The 26,008-nt window shown below is 39.4% G+C and overlaps 1 protein-coding gene across 2 annotated transcripts in view; it reads left to right on the forward strand.

Moving 5' to 3' along the window:
* The window catches only part of Snx2 (sorting nexin 2), a 41,655-nt gene extending 27,335 nt beyond the window's left edge, over positions 1-14,320 (forward strand). Inside the window, exons 8-16 of one of the 2 annotated variants that reach the window (XM_005356105.3) lie at positions 779-854; positions 1,542-1,655; positions 1,912-2,005; positions 4,512-4,717; positions 9,879-10,022; positions 10,435-10,446; positions 11,639-11,719; positions 11,827-11,898; positions 13,853-14,320. In XM_005356105.3, the coding sequence (XP_005356162.1) occupies positions 779-854; positions 1,542-1,655; positions 1,912-2,005; positions 4,512-4,717; positions 9,879-10,022; positions 10,435-10,446; positions 11,639-11,719; positions 11,827-11,898; positions 13,853-13,903 (850 nt within the window). In that variant the 3' untranslated portion in view covers positions 13,904-14,320. The remainder of the gene's footprint in view (positions 1-778; positions 855-1,541; positions 1,656-1,911; positions 2,006-4,511; positions 4,718-9,878; positions 10,023-10,434; positions 10,447-11,638; positions 11,720-11,826; positions 11,899-13,852) is intronic. The other variant, XM_005356106.3, reaches the window with a different exon arrangement.
* Positions 14,321-26,008: the final 11,688 nt, after the last annotated feature.

Raw genomic sequence — 26,008 nt, forward strand, 5'->3', positions numbered from 1 at the left:
CTCCCTCCCTCCCTCCCTCCCTCCCTTCCTCCCTTCCTTCCTTCCTTCCTTTTTCGTTTTGATACAGTCCCAGTTGTCCTGAAACTCTCTATGTAGACCAGGCTGGTCACAAACTCACAGAGATCTACTTGCTTTTGCCTCCAGAATGCTAGAATAAAAGGTGTGAATCACAATGCCCAAAATTTCTCCATATCAGTTCTCCTTGGTCCTTGGTTCTGATTTGATGAAGACTAAATTTTAATATTACAAGTTCCAGGACAAGCTACAGAGAAAACCTGTGTTGGGGGTGGGGGGAGAGAGTACTTGCTCTTGCAGAGGACATGGGTTTGTTCCTACTACCCACATGATGGCTTACAACTGCATGAGTCCAGCTCTGGCCTCCATGGGTACCAGGCATATATGTGGCACATGTAGGCACTTACACATACACATAAACTAAATTTTTTTAAAAAAATGGACAAAAGCTTTTTATTCTACTTCTTTAAAGTTCATTTCTCTGAGTTAGAGTCTTATATGTAGATCTAGCTGGTTTAGAACTCTGTAGACCAGTCTGGCCTCAGACTCGCAGAGATTCACCTGCCTCTGCCTCCCAAATTCTGGGATTAAGGTGTGTACCACCACTGCCCTATTCAATTTGTGTAAAATTCTAGATAAATAGGGAGTGCAGACTAATAAGAGATACATTGAAGATACCTTTTACCTGGATATTTTTATTCTTTTGTTGAAACCCAAATTTAAAATTGCACTAAAACTGGATCAATTCTACTCTTAAATATAGGTATCTTCAGAGAACAGTGAAGCATCCCACCTTGCTTCAGGATCCTGACTTAAGGCAGTTCTTGGAAAGCTCAGAGGTATTTCTCGTTCAAATTGTCTCTCTAATTAGGTATTGTCATAACTAATCCAAGATTAGCCCTTCAGTAAATGATTCGTTCAGGGGAAACAGTGAGACCGTGTTTTGGAACTTTTGGTTTTGCTTAACTAAATCACCAGCAAATAATTCCGTTTAGTGATAGAGGATGATGATCAGATCCTTTTTGAAAAATTTAAACTTGATTTAATTAAATAGATTATACATCATTTTACTGTCACTGCTTGAGATTTTTTTAAAAAACTTTGCTAAGTCCTAGAATTTTCTGGACACTCACAAGCTCAGCCCTACCAGCATGGGGAGGTTTTTCTCAAGAGCACCTTTGCTCGCCAGCAGCTTGTTTGTGCTTGCAGACAGGTGGCCAGTGTTAGAGCCTGGCAATTTCTTAATGTATTTTGACAAACAGCGTTTGTTCTATCTAAATGTAAACGTGCAGAAGAAAAGCAATGGAAAGTCTATTTTTTAAGTTTTCCTTTGAGAATGTACAAGTAGTGCATTTGAGAAATTAGATCTCACTGTTGAAATGTATGAGGGTGAAGAAAATACAGCCTCTTTTCTCTTTGCTTCTCTCTCTCTTCTTTATTTTGGGAGGGGGGAATCCCTTTTGTGCCCAGTTAAATCTCTAGGCTTTTAACCGGTTTGTTTGCCCTTATTTGTCATTCAATTCCAGCTGCCGAGAGCAGTTAATACACAGGCTCTGAGTGGAGCAGGAATATTGAGAATGGTGAACAAGGCTGCCGACGCTGTCAACAAAATGACAATCAAGATGAATGAATCGGATGCTGTAAGAGCTGATTTTTCGACTTGAATAATGAAATGAATTAATGAGCCCAACAATTGCATTTTAAAGCTGTACAAGCAGAAAATAGGATATTAATTTGCTTATTGAGTTCAGTTCTCAGCTACATCATTTGACCACCATGGTTATATACAGCTAATTTACCGTTCTAAAACAAGGAAGGTAGCTTGCTATTGGTAACCTAATTTACAATGGTTCATTCATCTTAAATTAGCTCCATTTTTCATTTTTTTTTTCTTAGTGGTTTGAAGAAAAGCAACAACAATTTGAGAATCTTGACCAGCAACTTCGGAAACTTCATGCCAGTGTTGAAGCCTTGGTTTGTCATAGAAAAGGTTGGTGTGCCTTGTTAAAGTGAATACTCAGCTGTGAGTCTGGGAAGGATAAAGCGGTGGTTTGTGCTGGGTGTGGTGCATCAGGAGACTGAAGCAGGACTGCCATGAGTACATAGTGAGACTGTTTCAGGACCGGAAAAAAGAGTATTTTGTTTCAATATCATTTAAAACTTTCTGCTGTATTTTGATCTAACTTCTAGTTTAAAATTAGAAAAATCAAAACCTTATAAAACTTTTAATTTCAAATTATTATTTATTTAACTCTTGATACATTTATAATTTAATAGATAAAATTGTTTCATTAGTAACTGATTATAATATAAATTTGAGTTTCTAAAATTTATTTATAGGACTCAGATTTATAAAATTTATATATATAAAATTTTATAAATTTATGAGTTCTATAAAATTTATGGGAGTCAGATTATAACTCAGTGGTGGTAGAGTGCTTGTCTAGCATGCATGAGACCTTGTGTTCAATTCCCTGAACCAAGGTGGGGAAAATTAAAAATTGGTATTTACAGATTTTCTTGAAAGTATATTGTGCCTCTATTTCTTGAAAAATTCTATGAATTATTTTGCTTATGTTTCCATAGTATTTAGGGACTGGAGATGTCCCCTACTTCGTAGTGCTTGTTGAACATACAGAAGGCCCTGGGTTTGAGCTCCAGAACTACATAAACCAGGCAGTCTGGAGTTCAGGGCCATCCTCTCAGTGGGAAGTTCAGGGCCAGCCTGAGCTAGAGAAGACAAAAATTAAGAAGTCCAAACCATGTTTTTTGGGTTTTTTTTAACCCACAAATTTTTGGGGGGTTGAAGTTTTGTTTGTTTGACTTTAGGGGTAGGGATATTTTTACTGTCCAAGACGTTTTTGTTTGTTTGTTTTTCGAGGCAGGGCTTCTTATTGAAACAGTCTTGGCTATCCCAGAACTCGCTTTGTTCTCGAACTCATAGAGATCTGCCTGCCTCTGCCTCCTGAGTGCTGGGGTTAAAGGTGTGCTCCACCACCACTGCCCAGTACAAGACTCTTCATCATGGTTGTCTAAAATATTTACTATGTGACAGTGTTTAATGGATTTCAATAAGTAGCAGATTACTTGTATGATAAATATTTTTCTAAGATTTATTTATTTTTATTTTATGTGCATTGGTGTTTTGCCTACAAGTATATTTGTTTGAGGGTGCCAGATCCCCTGGAACTGGAGTTACAGACAGTTGTGACCTGCCATGTGGGTGCTGGGAATTGAACCTGGGTCCTCTGGAAGAGCAGCCAGTCCTCTTAACTGCTGAGCCATTTCTCCAGCCCCCGTATGATAATTATTTCTATATAATAGTTTATTGTAGCTTTACTCTTTGTATTATATATCTCTTAGGAAGGGGACTGTATTTTTTAAAAAAGAAACTACAGAATAATGGAACCGTTTTCAGAAAATGTAATTCTTAGTCATTGTCAGTGGCCTTTAAACATCTAATTTTTCATTTGAAAAGGCTTAAAATGGGGGCTGGAGAGATGGCTCAGAGGTTAAGAGCACTGGTTGCTCTTCCAGAGGTCCTGAGTTCAATTCCCAGTGGTTACATGATGGCTGACAACCATCTGTAATGAGATCTGGTGCCCTCTTCTGGCATGGAGGTGTACATGCAGGAGGCACATTATATACATAATAAATAAATTTTTTTTTTAAAAAAAGAAAAGGCTTAAAATGGTTATATTAAAAGTAATCTAGAAATTGTGATTAGAGAAATTATGTGTTTGAGGCCAGCCAGGACCAAATAATGAGTTCCAGGCTAGCCTTTGTCTCAGAAAAAAAAAAAAAAGTTAGCATCATTGCAAAACAAATAACAAAAAATGACTTAATTTGATATAAATTGAATTGTGTTTATAAGTTTACCTTGTTTTTCTTTCTTGGTAGATAAGATTCTCATTAAAAACTGAGACATTATTTGCAATGACAAATGTTTAAATGCCAAAGAATATAGTATAGCTTAATTGCGATCTTTTAAAAAAGTATTATTCTTAATTATATATACTTGTATGTGCCAGTGTGTGGGATTACAAACTTGGGTTCTCCAGAACAGCAGTATAAACTCTTAACCTTGGAGCCTTCTCTCCAGCCTCTTTAATTTTTATCTTCATGCTTCTTATATTAGAAACACACTTACCTCTTTAACAGAATGCAGAAGAGAATAAATGAGCACTTTGGGGTCAAAAGGGGTAGGCAGGTTATTAAAATAATTCAAGAATTAGACACAGTTCACCATCTGAAAACATAAGCTATGATTCTTTTTGGAGGGTTGTGGGGCTATGCTGGGACTGGATGTAAACACAGGCTTGTTCATGCTGGGTGGGTGCTCTGCAGCTGTGACTCCATACAGCGGTGGTGCTTCTGCTAGCATCTATACTCGAAGCACTAATGACTGTTTCATATTAATTTAAATATTACTAAATTCATGAATATAAATATAATTTTACTAACAAATACTAAATGCTTTTTTTTTTTAATTTCAGAACTTTCAGCCAACACAGCTGCCTTTGCTAAGAGTGCTGCCATGCTAGGTAATTCTGAGGATCACACTGCCCTGTCTAGAGCCTTGTCTCAGCTTGCAGAGGTTGAGGAAAAGATAGACCAGTTACATCAAGAACAAGCTTTTGCCGACTTTTACATGTTCTCAGAACTTCTTAGTGACTACATTCGGCTCATTGCTGCAGTGAAAGTAAGCCCCATTCTACAAGCTTTCTTACACTCTTTTGCTTAAGCCATTTGCTTTTGAAGTAATTTAGTCTGAATTGTCTGTAATAGTAATACCTGGGGCCAGGCTAGTACATTCTAGGCCAATCCATATCACACAGCAAGTGCAAGTACGCGGGACGGGTGAATGTGCGTGCATACACACACAGACATTTGGTTTTCTATTAGATACACATTTAAGTGTGCAAATATATTGTACCACTATATAAAAAATAACTTGAAAATGAGTACTTGTAATTTAACATTTTCTTCTCTTATGACATGGATAGTAAAATAAAACAGTTTTTAAGAAGTCTAAGGGCGACTGGACAGATGGCTCAGCAGTTATGAGCACTGGCTGCTCTTCCAGAGGACCTGGGTTCAATTCCCAGCACTTAGATGGTTCACAACTGTCTTTAACTCCAGTTCCAAGGTTTTTGACACTCTCACACACACATGAAGGCAAAACACCAATGAACATTGAAAAAAAATAGGGCTGGAGAGATGGTTCAGTCATTAAAGGCTAGGCTCACAACCAAAAATATAAGAAGCCTACGGAATGCCAAATAAGAAGTGGAAACAGTATACATTTATTTACGTATCATATTCAAATTATTCAAATTTTAACTATTTGCATTAATTTGCTCTTTCTAGAAGAGCTGCCTGCCAGGTCTATTTTCATTGGTAAAGTTTGCTAGGCATTTAGAAATAGGATAAATGCCAGGAGGTGGTGATGCCATTAATCAGAGACAGACAGATGTCTGTGAGTTCAAGGCCAATCTGGTCTACAAAGCCAGAACTATCTTGGTGTGTGTGTATGTGGGGGGGCGGGGGAGAAGTAGCATAAAAGTAGGAGTGATTATTGTCTTAATGGTTCTGGAGGTTTTTAGCATGAATTTGGACAATAAAAGGATTTTCTGTCTATGTACTCAAATGTACAGTCATGTATTTATAGATGAAATGAGACTAAATTAGACCATAGCTCACATTTTAAAGAAACCTATTTCTGAGTGGTTGCAGACAGAATCTAGTTAGAAATTGGTGTTCTGCAAATGCCTTCAGTATTTATACTCTCAAACTGAGCTATCAGCCTGAAATTCAAATATTTTAGAGAAGTAATGAGACCATTCTTTCTCGTGCAAACTAGTATTCATCCATGGAGAGAACACTGGCATACTGCCTATTTATTGATGTTTTGTGAACAGGTTTTTGGTCTCTAGAGGATTCAACATTTCCAAATGGTGCTTTTGTAGGGGTGACAAAAATTACCAACTTTATATACTCTTCTATATAACTCTTTATGTTTCTGGTGAGTTTTTTCTTTGGTTTAGAACTGTTAAAGTTTCTAGTGTATTCATTATTGTATTAGGTAGCTTTTATTTTTGTTTTATCTTTTTTAAAATTTATTTTTATTTAATTTTATGTTATAGAGGTGTCAGATCTCTTAGAACTGGAGTTACAGACAGTTGTGAGCTGCCATGCTGGTGCTGGAAACTGAACGTGGGTCCTCTGAAAGGGCAGCTGGTTCTCTTAACCACTGAGTCATCTCTCCAGCCTGGCAGCTTTTATTTTTAACATTATCTCAGCCTGGTTTTCAAGACCTGGTAACTTTTTATTGTGTTTTATTTGTATTGTGTGGCCAAGGCTGGCCTTGAACTCCTGATCCTTGTGACAGGACCTCCCAATTGCCCATATTACAAGCATGCACCATCAGATAGTGATTCCCATTTCTGTTTCATCTGTTGATAGTCTCTAGAGAGATGTGAGAGCTGCTATTTAAAACAAACAAACACAAAGATAAGGAGCTAGAGAGATGGTTCTCAATTAAGAGCACTTGCTGAGGAACTGAATTCAGTACCTAGCACCTCCACTGGATGGCTCACAGCTGCCTGGCTCACATCCAGCTTCAGGGGATCAGGTGCTCTTTCACATGAACAACATGTACAGAAGTAATAATAACTCTTTAAAACACAAAACACAAATGCATAAGAACAAAACCTATGGATTAAAAAGGGAAATTGACAGTGTCTTTGAGGGCATGCTGAGTAGAGCTTCCTGGGGAAAGGCCCTATAGCAGGGTGGCCTGCCTGTGCTGACCCTTAGAAAAACCTCTTCCCATGCCTGAAATCTTCTGTTAGACTTCTACATTCTTTGAAATTAGTTATGTTCATGTTTTCCAAAATTCTCTAGAGAATATTGGCATTAACAGATTTGCCACAGTCAGCTGAGCTTGGAAAGAGTTATTTAACTTTTTAATCCAGGGGTACCTAGATTTATATGAAAAAAATTCTTTTTTATATTTTTGTTTTTTTTGAGAAAGGGTTTCTCTGTAGCTTTGGAGCCTGTCCTGGAACTCGCTTTGTAGACCAGGATGGTCTCAAACTCAGAGATTCACCTGTCTCTGCCTCCCAAGTGCTGAGATTAAAGGCGTGTGCCACCACCATCCCGGAAAATTCTTCTTTCATACAAAAATTCTGTCCACTTAATGTATCACAGGTGTATTGAGAAATGCTGAAGTTAAATTGGAGTTACAGGGCTGTGGTCTGGTTTTGTGAAGGCAGATAAAGCTCTTCAGCATCTTCTGAAACGTTGGCCAGCTCAGCTGTCTGAATATAAGAGATAGAGTCATAAGAGCTAGTAATAGGCAGTTAGACTCGCAGGACAATTCAGATAACCAAAAGAACACATTTCCCTCTCCGCTGCCAAGACCTCTAGTTTCTCCAACAGTAGTTTTAATCTCTTAAGATTCTTGAGTGTCTTCATAAAAGACTAGCTATGAATGTACGTGAAGCTAATTTTTGTCCCCATCCCTACTTGTTTTTTCCTTTTGTCAATACACCCCCCAGACCCCTCCTTCCCTTCTCAAAAAGGAGCATACTGTTTTGTTTTTTTTTAGAGAATTTTTTTTAACATTTATTTATACATTTATTATGTATACAATATTCTGTTGGTGTGTATGCCTGCAGGCCAGAAGAGGGCACCAGACCCCATTACTGATGGTTGTGAGTCACCATGTGGTTGCTGGGAATTGAACTCAGGACCTTTGGAAGAGCAGGCAATGCTCTTAACCTCTGAGCCATCTCTCCAGCCCCGAGCATATTGTTCTTAACATTCATAGATATGCCACTTTATTCATTTTTTTTTTTTTTTTTTGGTTTTTGGAGACAGGGTTTCTCTGTGGTTTTGGAGCCTGTCCTGGAACTAGCTCTTGTAGACCAGGCTGGTCTCGAACTCACAGAGATCTGCCTGCCTTTGCCTCCCAAGTGCTGGGATTAAAGGCGTGCGCCACCACTGCCCGCACTTTATTCATTTTTTTTATTTTTTTTTTCTGAGACAGGGTTTCTCTGTAGCTTTGGAGCCTCTCCTGGCACTAGTTCTGTAGACCAGGCTGGCCTTCAACTCACAGAGATCCACTTGCCTCTGCCTCCCCAGTGCTGGGATTAAAGGCGAGTGCCACCACTGCCTGGTTTATTTTTGATTTTTTTTTAAATATTTATTTATTTAGTATACAATATTCTGTCTGTGTGCATGTCTGCAGGCCAGAAGAGGGTACCAGACCTCTTTACAGATGGTTGTGAGCCACCATGTGGTTGCTGGGAATTGAACTCAGGACCTTTGGAAGAGCAGGCAATGCTCTTAACCACTGAGCCATCTGCATTTCATATACCTCAGGCTGGCCAAGAAACCTATTGTGATTATAAGTGTGTGTTATCACATCTGCTTAAATAATGCTAGGAATAAACCCATGGCATATTCAAGCAATTCAAGCTTAATTTTATAAGGTGTTTTGACAACAGCTATTTTGACAAAAAATTCCTAGAAGTAAAATTATTGACCAATGGTTGTATACAGACATGAAACTCAATTTTATTTTATATAACTACCACATGCTCCTTTTGTCTGCCTCATGATGGCTTTCTATTTATAATCAGATTGCTATCTTCTTCTCTCCCCTTTGTTTCTTTTTTAAGATTTATTTTATTTTATGTGTATGAATGTTTTGCTCATATGTATTCATGTTTACTAGGTGTGTGCCTGCTGCCTGGTATCTCTGTAGTCATTAGAGGGTATTAGATCCCCGGGAACTGGAGTAGCAGACTGTTGTGATCCTTGAACTCATGACTCTCTTAGCTTCTGCCTCCCAGTTATTGGGATAGCAGGCATGAACCACAACACCCAGCTATATGCTGTTTCTTGATTAAAATATGTTTTAGAATTGAAGTATCTCTGGCATAGTGCCTTTTTATTCACCTAGTTTGTTGATAGTTGGTTCATTTGCTGAGTTAGTAACTAATTAAAATGATGTTAACATACCTCCAACACCAAGCTAGAGAAAAATTCGTAGTAGGTTTTTCCATCTTGTCCCATCCTTTCCCGTTTCTGTTTGTTCATACCCTAGTTGCTCTTCTGTGGCTGTAGTTCACTTACTTCTTCATTATCTTGATCTTACTCGGACAGAACCCTTGAAGATAAGGGTGATTTTGGTTGACTTGCTCAGGTAGAGTCTTTGTGTCAGTTTCTTCATTTAGCTTTGCCTTCTGACTGTGTTCTTTGGCCCTTTTCACCATGTAGAGGACTCACCTCTTCCCTGTCTTGTTAGGCCTCTTAATTTAATATTTGCTTTTTTTCTCTTAGAGTCAACTATGACATCTGTACTTCACTCTTCACTTCTGTTACTTGAGGTTCCCCTCTCTCTGTGTACGTGTGTATGTAGCCAGCCCTGGCTTGCTTAGAACTCACCATATAAACCAAGCTGGTCTCAAATTTAGCAACAATCTTCCTGCCTCTGTCTCATGGTACTGGGATTACAGGGGTAGATCTGGCCTATTTTATGTTTTTAATTTCTTTTTTTCCCCCAACATTTAAATGTTTCGCATACTGTTCAGTAGAACACTTCTAATGTATATCAGTAGTTTTTCATTAAATACATCTTTTTTTTTCTTTTAGATCATGCATCTCTTTTACTCTTATTAATCTTTTTGGAGGCCACATTTAAAATCCTAAAAGCTAGTGAAATTGCTATTGGCTTGCATATTTTCATTGTCTGTATACTTAAATAGTTGGCTTTATAGATTTAATATTATTATACTTATGTTGTAATGAGAGTATTTTTACACTGTTAACAGCCTTATGCCATCAACTTACAGGGTGTGTTTGACCATCGGATGAAATGCTGGCAGAAATGGGAAGATGCTCAAATTACTTTGCTCAAAAAACGTGAAACTGAGGCAAAAATGATGGTTGCTAACAAACCAGATAAAATTCAACAAGCTAAAAATGAAATAAGAGAGGTAATTAATATTTTCTTTACTCAGATTCTTTGTCATTCATATATGCATAATTTTTCATATTTTTTTCTGAGTCATTCAGCACTTAGCTATTTCTCCATAGTTTATGAATTACGTGATTTAGTTAGAAGTATTTATCTCCAGGAACCTTTGTTTCCTCACATGACTTTGACATGAGTAAAGCACAGAAAGAAGCATCTAAAGTTAACCTTTGCATTTTGTACATCTCTTTTCAAATGGCTCTGTTGTCAGATGGTTACTCATTTGTGTCTAAAATGGTTTTAGAGGTAGACCTACCCACATTTAGTTCTCTGGGCAATATTATCCCCCATATATATGTATTATATATGGTATTTTAACAAATTTGTATAAGTTTATTATAATTTATACACTTTTTTTGCCATGCTTCAATAAGGAAATTGAAGAGGTAGGACAACCTTTATATTACTACAAATAAGTACATCTGCTCTTTGCAGAGTATGGACCAGTGTTTTGGTTACATAGTGGGAAAATACCATTTCATTGCTTAAATCTTTATTTTAGCTTTTTCATTAGTCACTAGTCATTCTGTTGTTTCCATACTGAATTTAATGATTATTGATGAGTCTACAGTAGACAATAAATAGTTCCACTCTTTAAAAAAAGTAGTCATTTTACCATTACAAATTATTTTAAAGTGTTTGCCATATGTTGAAGTATTTCCATGACCATATGAATTGTGATAAACATGTATTATTGGAATTAATATTGTTGGTATATTTTGAAATGTGTAAAAATTGAACTTCAGGTCTTTTATTTGATAGTGAACTCTATACTCAAAATCCCTCCAGGTGTATCTAATGGGCATTGGTAAGGTGGTTCTTTTATTTGTTGGTTTTGAGATGGGATCTAACCATGTTAGGTGGGATCTAACCTTAGGCCAGTTTGAAATTCACAGTTGTTTTTCTCAATGTTAGAATTATAGGCAGGAGCTACCATACCTGGCAGGACATTATAGTTCATTAACTAAGTATTCTAATCTTAAATAAATGTAGCGATGAACTATTAATGGAATTTAATCTGATATGTATCTCTACCACTAGGAGGTGAAATGCACCATTTTTGTGTGTGTATGGGGTGTGCATGTATGCATATGTAATGTGTGTGGGCATATGTGTATGTGCATGGATATACATGTGTGTGCATGCATGTGGAGGCTAGAGTATCATGTTTGGGTATTTTATTCCATCATTCTCCACCTTATGTTTTGAGACACACTGTTTCACTTTAATCCAGAACTTGCTGATTTGACTTGCTTAGCTAGTCAGCTTTCCTCAGGGATCTTTCTGTCTCTGCCTGCAGGGTGCTGGGATTACAGGCAAACTGCCATGCCCATCCAGCATCTACATGGGTACTAGAGATCTAATTCTGATGATCATGCTTGACAGCAAGTGCTTCATCCACTGAGTTGTGTCCTCAACTTCTAGATACACCACTGATTGTGTTAGACTGGATTTTCCAATATTGAGATTTCTTGGGTCTTTTAGTCATTTTGGTTAAATTAAATGAGTAATCATGACAGTACAATATTTTTTTCCAGGCAAAAATAAGCATTTCTTTCTCTCGTTTGTTTTCATTAGTGGGAGGCGAAAGTACAACAAGGAGAAAGAGATTTTGAGCAGATCTCTAAAACAATTCGAAAAGAAGTGGGAAGATTTGAGGCATGTATCATAATTCTATACTTTCCTTAATTTTTTCTGTAGCTCTGTGGTAAAATTAGATTTAATTTCCTACTAATGTCCTTTTTTAATGTATTACACTTTAACAGAAAGAAAGAGTGAAAGATTTTAAATCTGTTATCATCAAGTACTTGGAGTCATTAGTACAAACACAGCAACAGGTAAGCTCATTTTCTTTACAGCTTCTAGGATTTCTTCTAGGATTGTTTTAAAGATGATTAGTAGGCTTTTAAAATGGAAGAAAATTAAAGGTAGATTAAAGAAAGGTAGGACAACGAAGGGGAAAATGCTAAAGTAATTGGAAACTACTTTAGGTCTATTTGCCTCTACTGAATAATATACAGAGATATACTATTCCCACAATTAAACCCTAAAAAGTCAGAGGGCCTGGAGAGATAGATCAGCAGTTAAGAACACTTCCTGCTCGTAAGCATCATCCAGTTCCAGAGGATCCAACACCCTCTTCTAGCCTCCCAGAATGCCAAGTGTATATGTGGTACTAAACACTTACGCATGAAATCACATAATAGCTTTTCCCTTATCTTTGAGACAGTCTGTGTATATACCTCAGGGTAGCCTGGAAATTACTGTCCTTGTGCCTCAGCCTGCCTAGTGCTGAGGTTGTAAGGGCACACCATGGCCTCTGACTTTATAGCCCTGGTTTCCTCTCCTTATCAGATTGACAGCTGCAGTCAGCACCCCTAAAACATCTTTCTCCTCTGCAACAGATAGAAACTTAGATGGAAAACTAATTTTTAAAAGATTTTTCTTTGTAGTGTTTCGATAATTTTGTCTTATTTTTGGTACTTGATTTCTACAACTGGCATTTGTTTCCTTACCTAGGACTATGAGCTTTCATGATACATTAAAGTCTATGAAAGTCTTGCATATACAAATCAATTAATTTAGTGTCTTTAATAGGAATAATTCTTCCATTTAGTTTTAAAATGTTCCGAAATAGAAACCTGTCCATATAATATAGTATGCCTTCAAATTCAAGCCAGGCCCAGTGGTGCAAACCTGTGATCCCAGCACCTAGAAGGGGAGTGCACCCTCGGGAGAGCCTGGTCTGCATAGTGAGTTTCAGGCTAACCTGGACCACATAACATAACTTTCAAATGAGCTAATAAAGTTAGATTTTTAAAAATGGAACTGCTGGGTAGTGGTGGCACACCCCTTTAATCCCAGCACTCTAGGGGCAGAGGCAGGTGGATCTCTAAGGACTGCCAGGCCTACACAAAGAAACACTGTCTTCAAAAAATCAAAAACGAAACAACAATAACAAAAACCCAAAACCAAACAAAAAACAAGCAAACAGCCTAAGTCGGATAAACTTAGTTCCAAAGAAGTTGTTTTAATTTAATTTTTTAGTATATAGTCAGTCTGTTTTCCAGTCCCTGTTTTCCTTTGTTACTCAATATTGACTTTTTTCTTCCTTTATTCTTATCCTCTTAACTAGCAATAATATAAAATGTGTATATCCTAGAAATTGGATATTGGAAATGGTCAGTTTTTAACTCATAATAGTATGTTTCTATATAATTTTGCATATATCTAAGAAGTATAAAAATAGATATTATGTTGCTTACAGTGGAATCTGTAATTACTTAGGAGTAATGTTTAAATAGGTCATTTATTAATTCTGTTGATAAGACATCTGATGAGGAAATGATCCATTTAAGAACCATATGTAGTCAGGCTTTGTGATGAACACCCATAATCCAGCACAGTGAGGCACAGGCAGAAGGACTGCCACAAAACCAGGGCCAGACAGTTCTACACAGAAGAGAGAGAGAGCCTGTCTTCTTTCAGACAGGCCATTGAAAAACAAAGCAAAACCCACACACAGGCGAGGTGTGGTTCTGTACCCATAATCCCAGTATTGGGGTGGCTGAGGCATGAAAACCTGAAGCTTAAGGCCAACTTGAGCTAACAGTGAGACCCTTTCCCAAACAAGTAAGAACAGGTGATTCCATTAGTACATACAGTTATATACATATATAAATTAAAAAGACTAAATTAGAGTTAGCTGTTTATATATATATATTTTTAAAAGAATATATGCACTAAAATAACAAAAATATAATGAAATTATCTTTTTATTATCGCCCACAGCTGATAAAGTACTGGGAGGCATTCCTACCTGAAGCTAAAGCCATTGCCTAGCGATAACGTTATCCCTGTTAAGGAGACATTGGATTCCTCAGTGAGATCATCTAGAAACCATCTAAATAAACCACTATATATTTTATGACTTACATGTGGTTTTTTATATATAAAGACATACGCGCTGACATTTTATCACCAGCTGCATGTCCTGACCCTCTTTGAATTCAGTGGACTGTGGCATGACATTCTGCAGTATTTTGCTGAATTGAACACTATTGTGTCTTAAATAATTGCACTAAAAGGTGCACCGCAAGGCCAGAAAATTTTACAATCTTTTTTCTTTTATCTTCTGTATTATGTTTACCCTCATTGTGAAGCGAATTAGCAAATGCATTGATTAATGTTCACTTATACATTCCTGTACAGAAATTATGATTTTGTGATTATAATAATAAAATGATATTACTTGTGAAATATTAGTAATAAATTATTTGAGTAAACATGTTAGGGATCTTTTTAATAAGAAGAAATACATATATATATATGTATATATATATATATACATATATATATATAGTTAATACTGTCATTCCTTAAATGTTTTAACTGATAGGAAATGCCAAGTTCTTACATTGAATAGCTAAATGAGTTTATAAATTGGCTTATAAGACAACCATAAATCAGGGAACAGTTATCTTGGTCATTTTAGGTAAAGAAGAGAATATTATAAATGCCCAGTTTAAGAGTTAGGACAGGTTGAGCATGCAATCATGCCTGTAATCCCAGCACTTGGAAAAGCTGGAATAAGTGGATCATTGCAAGTTCAAGGCCAGTCTGGGCTAGAAAGTCAAAGGATGGTATCTGTGTTTCAGTCATATGTGTCATGTATTTCTTTTTTCTTTTTTTAACTCATATGATTATCTTCAAATATTTTATTGTTGCCTCTGTTTCTATTTCAAACTAAAAGTAGGTCAAATGTAGTCATGATTGACAAAGAATTGGTGCCATATTAAAACACCATGGTTTGACGAGTAGCCAAGGACAGCAAAAACAAATCTGAAGGAAAATGACATGTGCTGTGTCATTGGCAGTCTTCTCACAGTTCCTGCATGTCCTATTTAGATGACTGGTATTCAGTGATTAATGATGATGAAATTATAAGTTATGACTGGCATCATTCATTTTCCCCAATCAGGTAACAGAAATAGACTGTTATAGAGGTGTGTAAACTTGGCCAGTCAGACTGCATTCCTTGATTTTGGCCATCTACAAAGCCAGTATCTTAAGAGCATAGCATGAGGAAAAGGAGGGGTGCATGGAGGGAAGACAGTGACACAATCCTTTGGACTTCTTAGATTCCATGTTCAACATACTGCTCATATGGCCAATAATTGTCAACTTGTCACAGGGTCCTGGAATGGTGAGCTTGTTTGTAGCATCTTCCAGCTAAACACTAAAGTACCTGGCTGACTCCCACTGTCTTGTGCTTGTTCATTGGTATTCTAAGCATGCTGGAATAGTTAGCACTAGAACTTCAGGCGGGTCAGCAGACTTTCAGCACCACCACCTCGCCACTTTGCATATGCTGAATGACTTTGGGTTGCATATAAATCATAGCTGGGTTCTCTTGACACTTGTTTGTGGAGAGTTGCCTTCTAATTACATGTGGTGCCTTTGGCTTTCCTAATTTTTAGTTTTTACTAGGTCTTCTTAAGCTGAATGTGGTGGCATATACCTGTAATGCTACTACTTGGGAGACTGAGGCAGGAGCCTTGGGAGCTTGAGGCCAACCTGGCTACAGAGTTATCTCAAAAACAATAGGAAAAAAAACCCCAAGTATTCTTACTAAAAACCATCTGTTTATTTGAATTGGGCATGGTGTCACATATCTAATCCCAGCACTTGAAAGGCTGAGGCAGGATCATGTGTTTGAGGATAGTCCTATCTACAAAGTCTCTCTCACTTCCAAGCCCTCCCAATCTGTCAAAGGCATGCACACAAAGGCAGCCTTTCTGGAACTCCTTGACCTGGAACTCCCTTGTGTCTTCCTGGGTATATGAAGTGTCTCACCATGTCCGGAGTAAGGGTTTCAGTTGAGACATCAACACTACCGTGGGTGCTGTGCTGTTCACATGACACTTTTAGAACCCAGGAGACATTGTGTGATAGTGAAGGCTCAATGAACTGAACAGGAAAAACAATCCTAGAAGTCATGAAACCGTACATCGCTGCTTACATTGAAAATAGCATTGAGAAATTAATTTGTAGTAACACCTATCAGCTGTTTTCTACCATAAATATTGAATCCATGGGCCAGTGAGATAGCTCAACAGGTTAGGGCACCTGCCACCAAGGTTGACCCTACCTATTTTGATCCCTAGGTCCCACGTGACAGAACAGACCCCAAAAGTTGTCATCTGACCACATGTACACTGTTGCATGCATGCCTCCTGCACACAAACAAATATAATTTATTAACAATTTTTTTTTTTTTTTGGTTTTTCGAGACAGGGTTTCTCTGTGGTTTTGGAGCCTGTCCTGGAACTAGCTCTTGTAGATCAGGCTGGTCTCGAACTCACAGAGATCAGCCTGCCTCTGCCTCCCAAGTGCTGGGATTAAAGGCGTGCGCCACCACCGCCCAGCAACAAATATAATTTAAAAGTAAATAAATGTTAAACAACAACAAAGAAGAAGAAAATCCTGTTGCCAATATAGTTAGTTTCCTTTGAATGAAGGCCTAGTAGTATGTCTATAGTTGTTGTAATTCCAAACGTGGTTTAGATATAGCTAAGAAACAGTTATTCTGATCCAAGTTTTCATAATTAGAATACTCAATAATTCCAAATAATTTGAGTATTTTCAGTTTTGAGGAAGCTTTAGAAAATAACCAAAGTGGGCTGGAGAGATGGCTCAGAAGTTAAGATTATTTAAAATATTCAAGCTTCACTATACTTAACATTTTTAAAGTATGTATACATGTGTTAAGTGAAGGTGATCTGATTAGCAAATCGGATCCTAGCCAGGAGCAGTAGCACAGACCTGGAATTATAGCACACACATGCAGGAGAATTGCTTCAACTTTGAAGCCAGACCCTATCTATCACCTCATCTCCCTCACAAAAAGAAGGAAAGAAGGAATATTTTGAATCAAAGCCAGTAGTCTTAATATAGTAAAGTAGAACTATGAGTCCTTTTTATATTTTCGTTGAGGTATTCGGGTACGGGTATGAGTGTGGAGGTGGAGGACAACTTTCCACAGTGTGGGTTCTGGGAATCAGTTTGTGTCATCAGTCTTAGCAGCAAGTTTCCTTAATCACTGAGCCACCTTGCCCCCCTTTCAGGCATTTTGTTTTGAAACAGAGTCTCACTTTATATAGCCCTGTCTGGCCTGTGAGTAAAGGCATGTCACATGACATCCTGCTTTAGATGGTGTTATGTAGCCCAGGTTGGCATCATTTCCTGTGTAGCTGAGGCTGACCCTAGACTAATTTTTTGTGTGTGTGCCTCAAGTGCTGAGATAGACATGCCCAGCTTGTAATATCTCAGACTGGTGTGATAACACACACCTGAAATCCCAGCATCTGGTCAAGATCCAGTCTTAAAGATTCTCCCCACTTCTCTCTCTTTTTAATTGCAGGGAATCAAATTCAGGGTCTCACATTCTTGATAAGTTAGTATTCTATCACTGAGCTACAGCCCTAGCAAAAAGGGTTTGAATTTCAGTTTTTAAAACTATTTTCAACCATTCAGCTTGTATTTTACATACTGATATGTATCTCTGTTAGGGGTGGCCCTTGAATGCATAGAGCCTTGGGTCTGATCCCAGCACCCCATGAACTGGATAAGGTGGCAGAGAACTCATCTGGTGGAGACAGGAGAATCAGAAGTTCAAGGCCATGTTTCACCCCCATGTCCCATCTTCCTGTTCTGATTCCCAAATACACAACATTTCCCCTTCTGCGCTCACGTCTTTTTCAACCTGGATTTTGAATGCCAGAGAGTGTGTGTATTTATCTTTATAGTCTGACAGTTCACTTATCATGATGCTCTCCAGCTCTATCCATTTTCCTGCAAGCAGCACAAATTTATCTTCCTTCCTGGATGACTAATACTGTGTTTTGTTTATGCCACATTGTCTTTCTTCCTTCACACATCAATGGGTACCTGGGCTGGTTAACTAATTTGTGTAGTGTGATTATTGCTAGGATAAATAAGAGTGTTCACAGGTATATATTGTATGCTGCTGACGTATCTGTTCAGGGGTGGTAGAGCTGGATCGTTTGGTAATTCTCATTTTAGGTTTTTAAGTAACCATAATGATTTCCATACCTTAACTGCAGAAGGGCACACATACACCCAACAGCACCTGATGCTAGTTTTCTTGTTAACCATGCTGACTAGGGTGAGACAGAATTTCAGTGTAGCTTTAATTTGCATTTCCCTCACTGTCTAAATATGTTGAATATATATCCTTTCCAACTAATTTCTTAATCCAGTTTCCTGAAAGAATTACAGGAATGTCCCTATTTCTGACCCAATAAGAGTTGGGACTAAGCTACATTGCAACTTTATCCTTCTTGTTAAGGTTCCCCACATGGGCGGTCATGTGCTCATCTGAATCAGGGAGACAGCCAATAGATGGTAGTAATCAGACAGGTTGAGCAAGCTCCGCCTTTTTGAACCAGGGTGGTTGTAAGGAAGTGACAAGGAACCCTAGTCACCAACTTAGGGACATGGAGACATTTTCATATCTGATATCCACATACAGTTAAAAACCGTATGATGGAATTTCAAAACATTTTTGATCTTACAAAGGGAATAGAGAGATGGCTCATGGCTTAAGAGTGTTTGGTGCTATTTGAGCAGGCCCAAATTCAATTCCCAGCACTCACAGCATAGTTCCCAACTGCCTATAAATAACTTCTGCTTCACGGCTCTGAAAGTCTTCTGCACTCCTCCAGCCACCTCCCTTGTACACATAGTTTTAAAAGTTTTTAAAGAAATGTGTATGGCAGTGTTTGAAAGATGGCTCAGCAGTTAAGAGTGCTTGCTGCTCTTACAAAGGACTCTTCCAGTTCCCAGCGCCCAAATGGTGGCTCACAAGCTGGAGTTCCATGGGATCTGATATCTTCTCTGGCCTCCTTGGGCACCAGGTATGCATATGGTACACAAATATACACAGGAGAACACACATGCAGGCAAAACACTCATACACATGAAACTTGAAATGAGGAAAAGAGAAACATGTGTGACCTGTTTCAAAGTACAGATAAAAGACCAAATAGAATTGCCATCCCTTCCCTAAAATTCACAATGGAAAGGATCATGCCCAGCCTTTACAGTACAGAACCAGGTTAAGGAATAATGGAGGCCAAACATGGAAACTGAAAGGATTATGTTTTCTATATCCAGACTTCTAAAATGTGAACAGTAACAGGTAAGATTAATATTTAATTCAGATTCTACAAAATATTTTAATATGTGTCCCAGTATACTGAATGCTATTGAGATGTTTTGTGTTGTCTTCTGCATCAAGGTTTTGATATCTGGTGTGAATTTTATTCTGTCATCAGATCTTCAGCCACCGCTTATCAGCTATCCTGTGGGCTACTGGCTAGGATGTGGCCAGCATGGGTTTAGACAATGTGTATAGGAATAACAGCCGTGCAGCAGGGAGCTAATTGGCAGCCTGAATCTGGTGAAGAAGCTGACTGGGAATAAAGGATTCCAGGCTATTCTCCAGTCAGGTGCAGCTTTTGTGTGTGCATATACTGGGCACTCAATAGCTACTCTGAGTGGTGCCTACCACCTTAAATCGTGGCTGGACTATGCTTCCTCTTAAGTTTGTGTGTTAACTATGTGCAAACATTTTTTTTCTTGATATGTGGTAAGCTCTTCCAGATTCCTGTTCTAAGTGTCAAATGTTCTAATAATTCCTTTGGGGACCCAGAACCTGTTTCTTCACACTGTTGCTTCAAAAGCTGCTAAGAACGGATGACTATAGTCAACAGGGAAGTTGTGGCTTACCGTTTAATTCTTCAGTGAACATGGAATTTCGAATGCTTATTTTCCTTTTTTTATTACATACTTCTAAAAATTTACTGAAGATAAATGTTCTTAAGTGTTTTCTAATTGGGAAAAACGGGTAGTTTTTAATTACAGACACATCCAGTTGAAGCTACCCACTCGGTTTTGGTTTGTTTGTGACAGGGCCTCACTTTTTAGCCCAGTCTGGCCTAAAACTCGCTATGTAACCCAGGACAGCATCAAACTGAAACTCAAGGTGATCCTCCTGCCTCAGCCTCCCCAAATCTGGGATTACAGGTATGTACCACTACACCTGCGTTTACCTACTTGTTAATAAACAGAACTTATTTTTACTAATGTCAATTTAACATGGTAAACTATTCTAAAGGAATACTTTGAAGGGAAAAATGTTCTATTTTAAACTTATATATGTAACTTTAATAAAACTAAATACAAGCCTAGTTGCCTTCTTATTGTTCCATAGTCAAATCATTGATTTTAATCAATATTTACTCTAGTTCTCTACTCAGTGTTCTCACTGTGTATGAATGTAGTATGTGTTTATGGGTGTACATGTATGCATATACATGTTTGACTTTTAAACTAAACTTTGGGTTTTAAATTTCAGTTGGAAGTATTTCTTAGGACCCGAGACATTCAGCGAGGGAAGAAGGGAAAGGGTCTGGAGGTCTCTACAAAGACTGAGAACTCTGCTCATTTAGATTGTTCAGTTGGTGTGCAGCTCACATCCCATTTGTGTGGCCACATTGCCTGGACTAATCTATAGATTTCTTAAGGAATGACTAGGTTCTTGTTTCTTGTAGAGCACAGTGTGTTACAGCCCAAACAATGTAATATAGTGGTTAGGGACAGTCTTGGGGCCCAGAGAGATGGCCTAGCAGTTAGGAGCATTTCATGTCTTGCAAAGAACTTGAGTTCAGATCCCAACACCCAAGTCATACAGCTCACAAGTGCCTTTAACTCCAACTCCAGGGCACATGATATATTATTTTGGCTTCCTTGGGCACCTACACATACACACACACACACACACACACACAGAGATATACACACACACAAATCAAGAAAAAAAAATAGGCTACATGAAATCCAGGTACATTAAATGTTGCTTCATGAATCTACAGAGAGCTTGATCAAGTTCTGTATCTCTAAGATTTAATCTTTTCATCTGTAGAATAGGAAGTGTCCCTTACCTGGCAGGAATGCCCTTGCAATAGCAAATGCCTGATATGTATTACTACACATTCAACAAGTATTTATTGAGCACTTACCCCAGTTTGCACAAAGCACAACTCGAAGTATAAGTCGATTAAACCCTTCCCAAGTTGTTTTAGGTTAGAGCTTCTTGTCACAGCCAACAGAAAGCACACTATAACAGGTACCAACAGGGTTCCCTTTCAGAACAGTCTACCCAGGAGATCTGCTGTGTAGGATAAGAAAACAGGTGTGAAAAAAATGATTGTGGTCAAAACCATTGTCTAACCACTTAGTAAAAGTTTAGAATTACCACTGCTGCAGAAAAGCCCGTGTGCTTAGAGAGTGTTGTTAGTAGTAGGCCTTTACAGAAGTCTGAAGTCCCCCTGCAAATCTGAAGTCCCAGCCACTCCAGAAGTCAAGGCATGACTACCATAGGTTCAAAGCCAGCCTGGGCAACTAGGCTTATTTCAAGTTAAAAATGCGGGGTTGGGGACATAGGTTCAGTGGTGGAGTACTTGCCTAACGTGTGCAGCCCAAGGTTCAGAGCCAAAGAAGGGCAAGAGAAATGGAGGTAGTTGCTAAGGAAAAGAGTTTATTTTCCACACAGTGAAAGAGCCTTGACTCTATCGTGGGCTCAGCTGAATACCAACGGAAGAAGGAATCGAGCAGGTGAGAGGCACCAGTGACAAAGCAGTCATCCCAGCAGGGCTGGCGAGGCTGGAGCACAGCAGCAGAGGTTGAGGGCAACAGAAATAAAAGCTGGCAAGTGTATTTCTTCCACCCATTCACATTACAGTCCACGTGACTGCTGCGTAAACGTGATGGCTGAGTGAAGGTCAGAGAATGTTAGGTGGATGGAAAGAGCCCCCCAAAGAAATGGAGCATTCCTCTGAGTACAGGAAAGGGAGATGGGCTGACTTGGAAAGGAAACGGGAAACCACAGGGATTTGAACTTGAAAGATTGTATTGTCTTAGTGAAGCAAGAAATGAAACCATTACCAGAGGTATCAGAAAAGAAAATCAGCTGCCAAAACGTTGGATGACAGGTGTTTAAAAAGACAGAGGTGAGGGAGAACAATGGAGAGTATTGCGTGTTAGAGTTTGGAAATCATGAATACACAATGAAGCCTGTAGCATAATTAATAAAAACCCAGAGACAGATACTGGGGTTCAACCTGAAGATCAGAAAAGCAAAACAGCCAGCCACTGGCTCTTAACCTCTACCTCAGTACAAAATGGTGATCCTGCCTCCAGGAATCCCATATAAAGCCTGATAAAGCTTTTAAAAAAGGAGGAGGAGGAAAAGGAGGAGGAGAAGAAAGAAGAGGAGGAGGGGGAGGGGGAGGAGGAGGAAGAAGAAGGAAGGAAGAAAACTTGACACAGAGTCAAGCTCAGCTTCTTGGTAACCATCTTCTCTCTGGTAGGCTCTGCTGCCAGCTAGCAGAGGCGTGGCTCCTTTAAGAGAGGCTTCCTGATTCAGCAATAGCATCGAAGTCTTGAAACTCTTTTAAGAGGCTGTGCTGCCAAACACTTCAGTGGTGTTTATGACAGCTGGCATCAGGCTTCTTGGTGGTGGGATGGACTTAGAAACTCTGTAGAGTTGTGGCAATGAATGTGGCTTCTACCAGTACCTGTGCCATGAAGGAATGGGGTGGAGCCAGCCACCAAAAGCCACAGCTTTAATCCTAGCCATGTTGCTTAGCAGGTTAAAGACTCGTGCTCAGCAAAAGATAGAGATATTTGGTAAAGACAGATTCCGATGGGGGGAAAAAAACTCTAAACGGTTTTTCCGATGGGGGGAAAAACTCTAAACGGTTTATAGTGTGTTCAAAAATATATGTAGGCTTAAGAGAGAAAAGAAAAATGATAAAGTCCTTAAAAAAATCAGGTGTGGTGGCACACCTTTAATCCCAGCATTTGGGAGGCAGAGGAAGGCAGATCTCTGTGCATTCAAAGCAGCCTGGTCTACAGAGTATGTTCCAGGACAGCCAAAGATACACAGAGAAACCCTGTCTCAAAAAACCAAAATTAAAAATAAAAGAGATAGAGTTTTTAAAAAGCCACATAAAGATGGAAAATACACAGAGAATCTGGATACTGTATATTATTATGTTGTTTTTGAATTGTTTGACAGCTGAGGAAGGAGCAATGGCTGCTAAAAGATATTTGATTATAAATGCTGCTGGATTCATCCAACCTATATATTTTGAAAATGCCTTGAATTCAAAATTTAAGTCAAAAGGTATGTTACTTCGGAAAAGAGGTTTTGCTTTTGTTTCCACAGGAAATGAGAGGCTGTGGATTCATCCTGGGTTAAGAAAAATCAAGTTTGATCAAGGAATGCCCCCTGAAATATCTCCAATAGGAATGGATGGCCCAGATTAGCTAATGTTTCAGAGCATCTCTGTTGCAGCTGCTTATGAGTTCTGCATTCAGGAAAACTTCCAAGACTGCTCTGAGATGATCCAGCTTCACAGAACACTCCAGTCAGGACTTGACCCTAATCCTAACTTTTCTTTGGATCCCATAAGATTACCAACACCCCCAAGCAGCAGGAAGTAGCCTAGAAAACTATGCCCATATTTCCCCCAAAAAATGGATTATGGATGTTTGTCTTTGTTTAGAGTGTTGGTTATAAGTTGTTATGGATAATGGTCAGGGGGAAAAAAAAGCTAAACAAAAGAGATAAGGTTCATAGTTCTTGTTATGAAAAGAGAAAAGGGGCCGGGCAGTGGTGGCGCATGCCTTTAATCCCAGCACTCGGGAGGCAGAGGCAGGCGGATCTCTGTGAGTTCGAGACCAGCCTGGTCTACAAGAGCAAGTTCCAGGACAGGATCCAAAGACCAGAGAAACCCTGTCTCGAAAAACCAAAAAAACAATGAAGCAAAACATGCGCACACACACACGTGTCATTTTCTTCAGCTATCAGAAAGCAGGACCTAAAACACATGGTTGAATTTATCTAGTATCCTGTTGACTGTTATGAGGGGAAAGCTGTTGGGAACACTAAGAGAGGGCTGGGGACAGAATCTCACGGTAGAGTTCTTGCCTTCGAGGCCCTGGGTTCAGTCCCCAGCACCTGGCACGAGAAGGGAATGAATAGAAGGAGGTTGTAGTCCATGCTTAGAGGCAGCAAGGTCAGGGCTGGGGCCAGGCTACACGAGCCTCAAAGAAAAAGGAAGGGAGGCCACAGTGAGAGAAATGAAGATGTTTGGTGCCGTAGGACACGTTTGTCATCCCCATGTGTCAGGACCAGGATGATCAGAGTTCACTCTCCGAGTCTACACAGTAAATCACACAGGGCTACACAGTACGATCTGCTTCAACAAAGTAACGAGAAATGACAAGTACAAACTAAAGCGATTCAAGACTACGGAACCAGCACTGCAGCCGATGACTGTACACACAGAAGAAGAAAGTCTCAGTCAGTAGAACACAGGACCATGAAAGGACAACACGCAGGTGGGCAGGGAGCTTGCTGGCTTTCTCTGGTAGCCTCCAACCCTGCCACCCACCTCACACACTGAGCCCTGAGCACCTGGAACCAGAGCTGGCTGCAGGGCACAGTGGCCTCTGAGATGGTTGCCCATGGGGCCTCCCTTGAGAAGGGACTGCTGAGATTCCAGAGCAGTGTGTGGGTGGAGTTATTCACACTGCTAGCTGCAAGGGAACTTTCCACACACAGGGAAAGCATGGCCCGCAGAAATAAAACAGTGTGTCCTCTGGGAAGCACAGATCAGCCCAGGGCCAAAAGTCTTTAGACAGCTGAGCCAGGGCCTAATACCTAAGTCCACAGCTTGTAGTAGAGAAGTAGCCAGACTTCATGATCATGTGAGATTTGCGGCCCCCACCCCCACCCCAGGGAAGTAAAAGTAAGGCTAGGATTGGCATATTAGGAGTGTCTGCTAAGTGTCTGGTTGTCTTCGTACGGCTCCTGCCAGAAAAACCCTATGGTAAGGCCTGCAGGCCTGCCCTTGTGCTATGGAAGCAAAGGCTCAGCAGAGGGGAAAGAGACCATAAACTAGACAGGATGGCTAAGTCCTGATCCCACCAGGGGGGAAGCTGCACGGGAAGACTGCCTCTGAGGCCAGCCTGCACTGAATAATGAGATTCCGTTTCAGAAAGGAAGGGAAGGGGTGGAGGGGAAGGGAGAAGAGAGGAGGGGGGGAGACCTCTGAGAGGACAGGCCAGAGGCCTCAGTGCTGTTTCCTTGGCTGTTCTCCAGGGACTATTGCTCCACAGGCAAACTTGTTAGAATCGTCTTCTTGCTTCAGAACATTTTGGACATCTGGAAAATGAAGTACTGGAGGACATGAAGCTAGGTCTGACTTGTGCCAGTGTGTACTGGTGTCATGACAGGGTGCGGTGGCGCAGCCCTTTAATCATTTCAGTTGAGAGGCAGAGGTAGGCAGATCTCTTTGAGGTCCAGGCCAGCCTGATCTACATATGGGGTTCAAAAGACAACACGGATTAGAAGGGATGGTGATCCCTGTAATCCCAGCACCCAGGAGACTAAAGTAGAGGGACTGCCACAAATGTGAGATCAAGGTAGACAACAAGACTTAGAGCAAGACTCTGTTTAAAAAAAACAAAAGACACAGGATTAAGAAACAAGATCCAACTATGTGTTGCCTCCAAACAGATAAACCTCCCTGGCAAAGATGGCCAAAGAAAGGAAGTGTTAAAGGTGGCAAAAGTAGATTTCCATTAGAATCAGCTACCTTTATTCTTACAACAGATGGAATTAACTTAAAACCAAAATTAATTCAAAGAGACAAAGATGGCACAACATATTAATAAAAGGAAAATCCACTTCCTGGCTGGATACAGAATAATTTTGAGTATATAGGCACTGAACATTGAAGGTCTTTCTTTCTTTCTTTCTTTCTTTCTTTCTTTCTTTCTTTCTTTCTTTCT

Source organism: Microtus ochrogaster, chromosome 18 (assembly GCF_000317375.1).
Source record: "Microtus ochrogaster isolate Prairie Vole_2 chromosome 18, MicOch1.0, whole genome shotgun sequence".
Lineage (NCBI taxonomy): Eukaryota > Metazoa > Chordata > Mammalia > Rodentia > Cricetidae > Microtus > Microtus ochrogaster.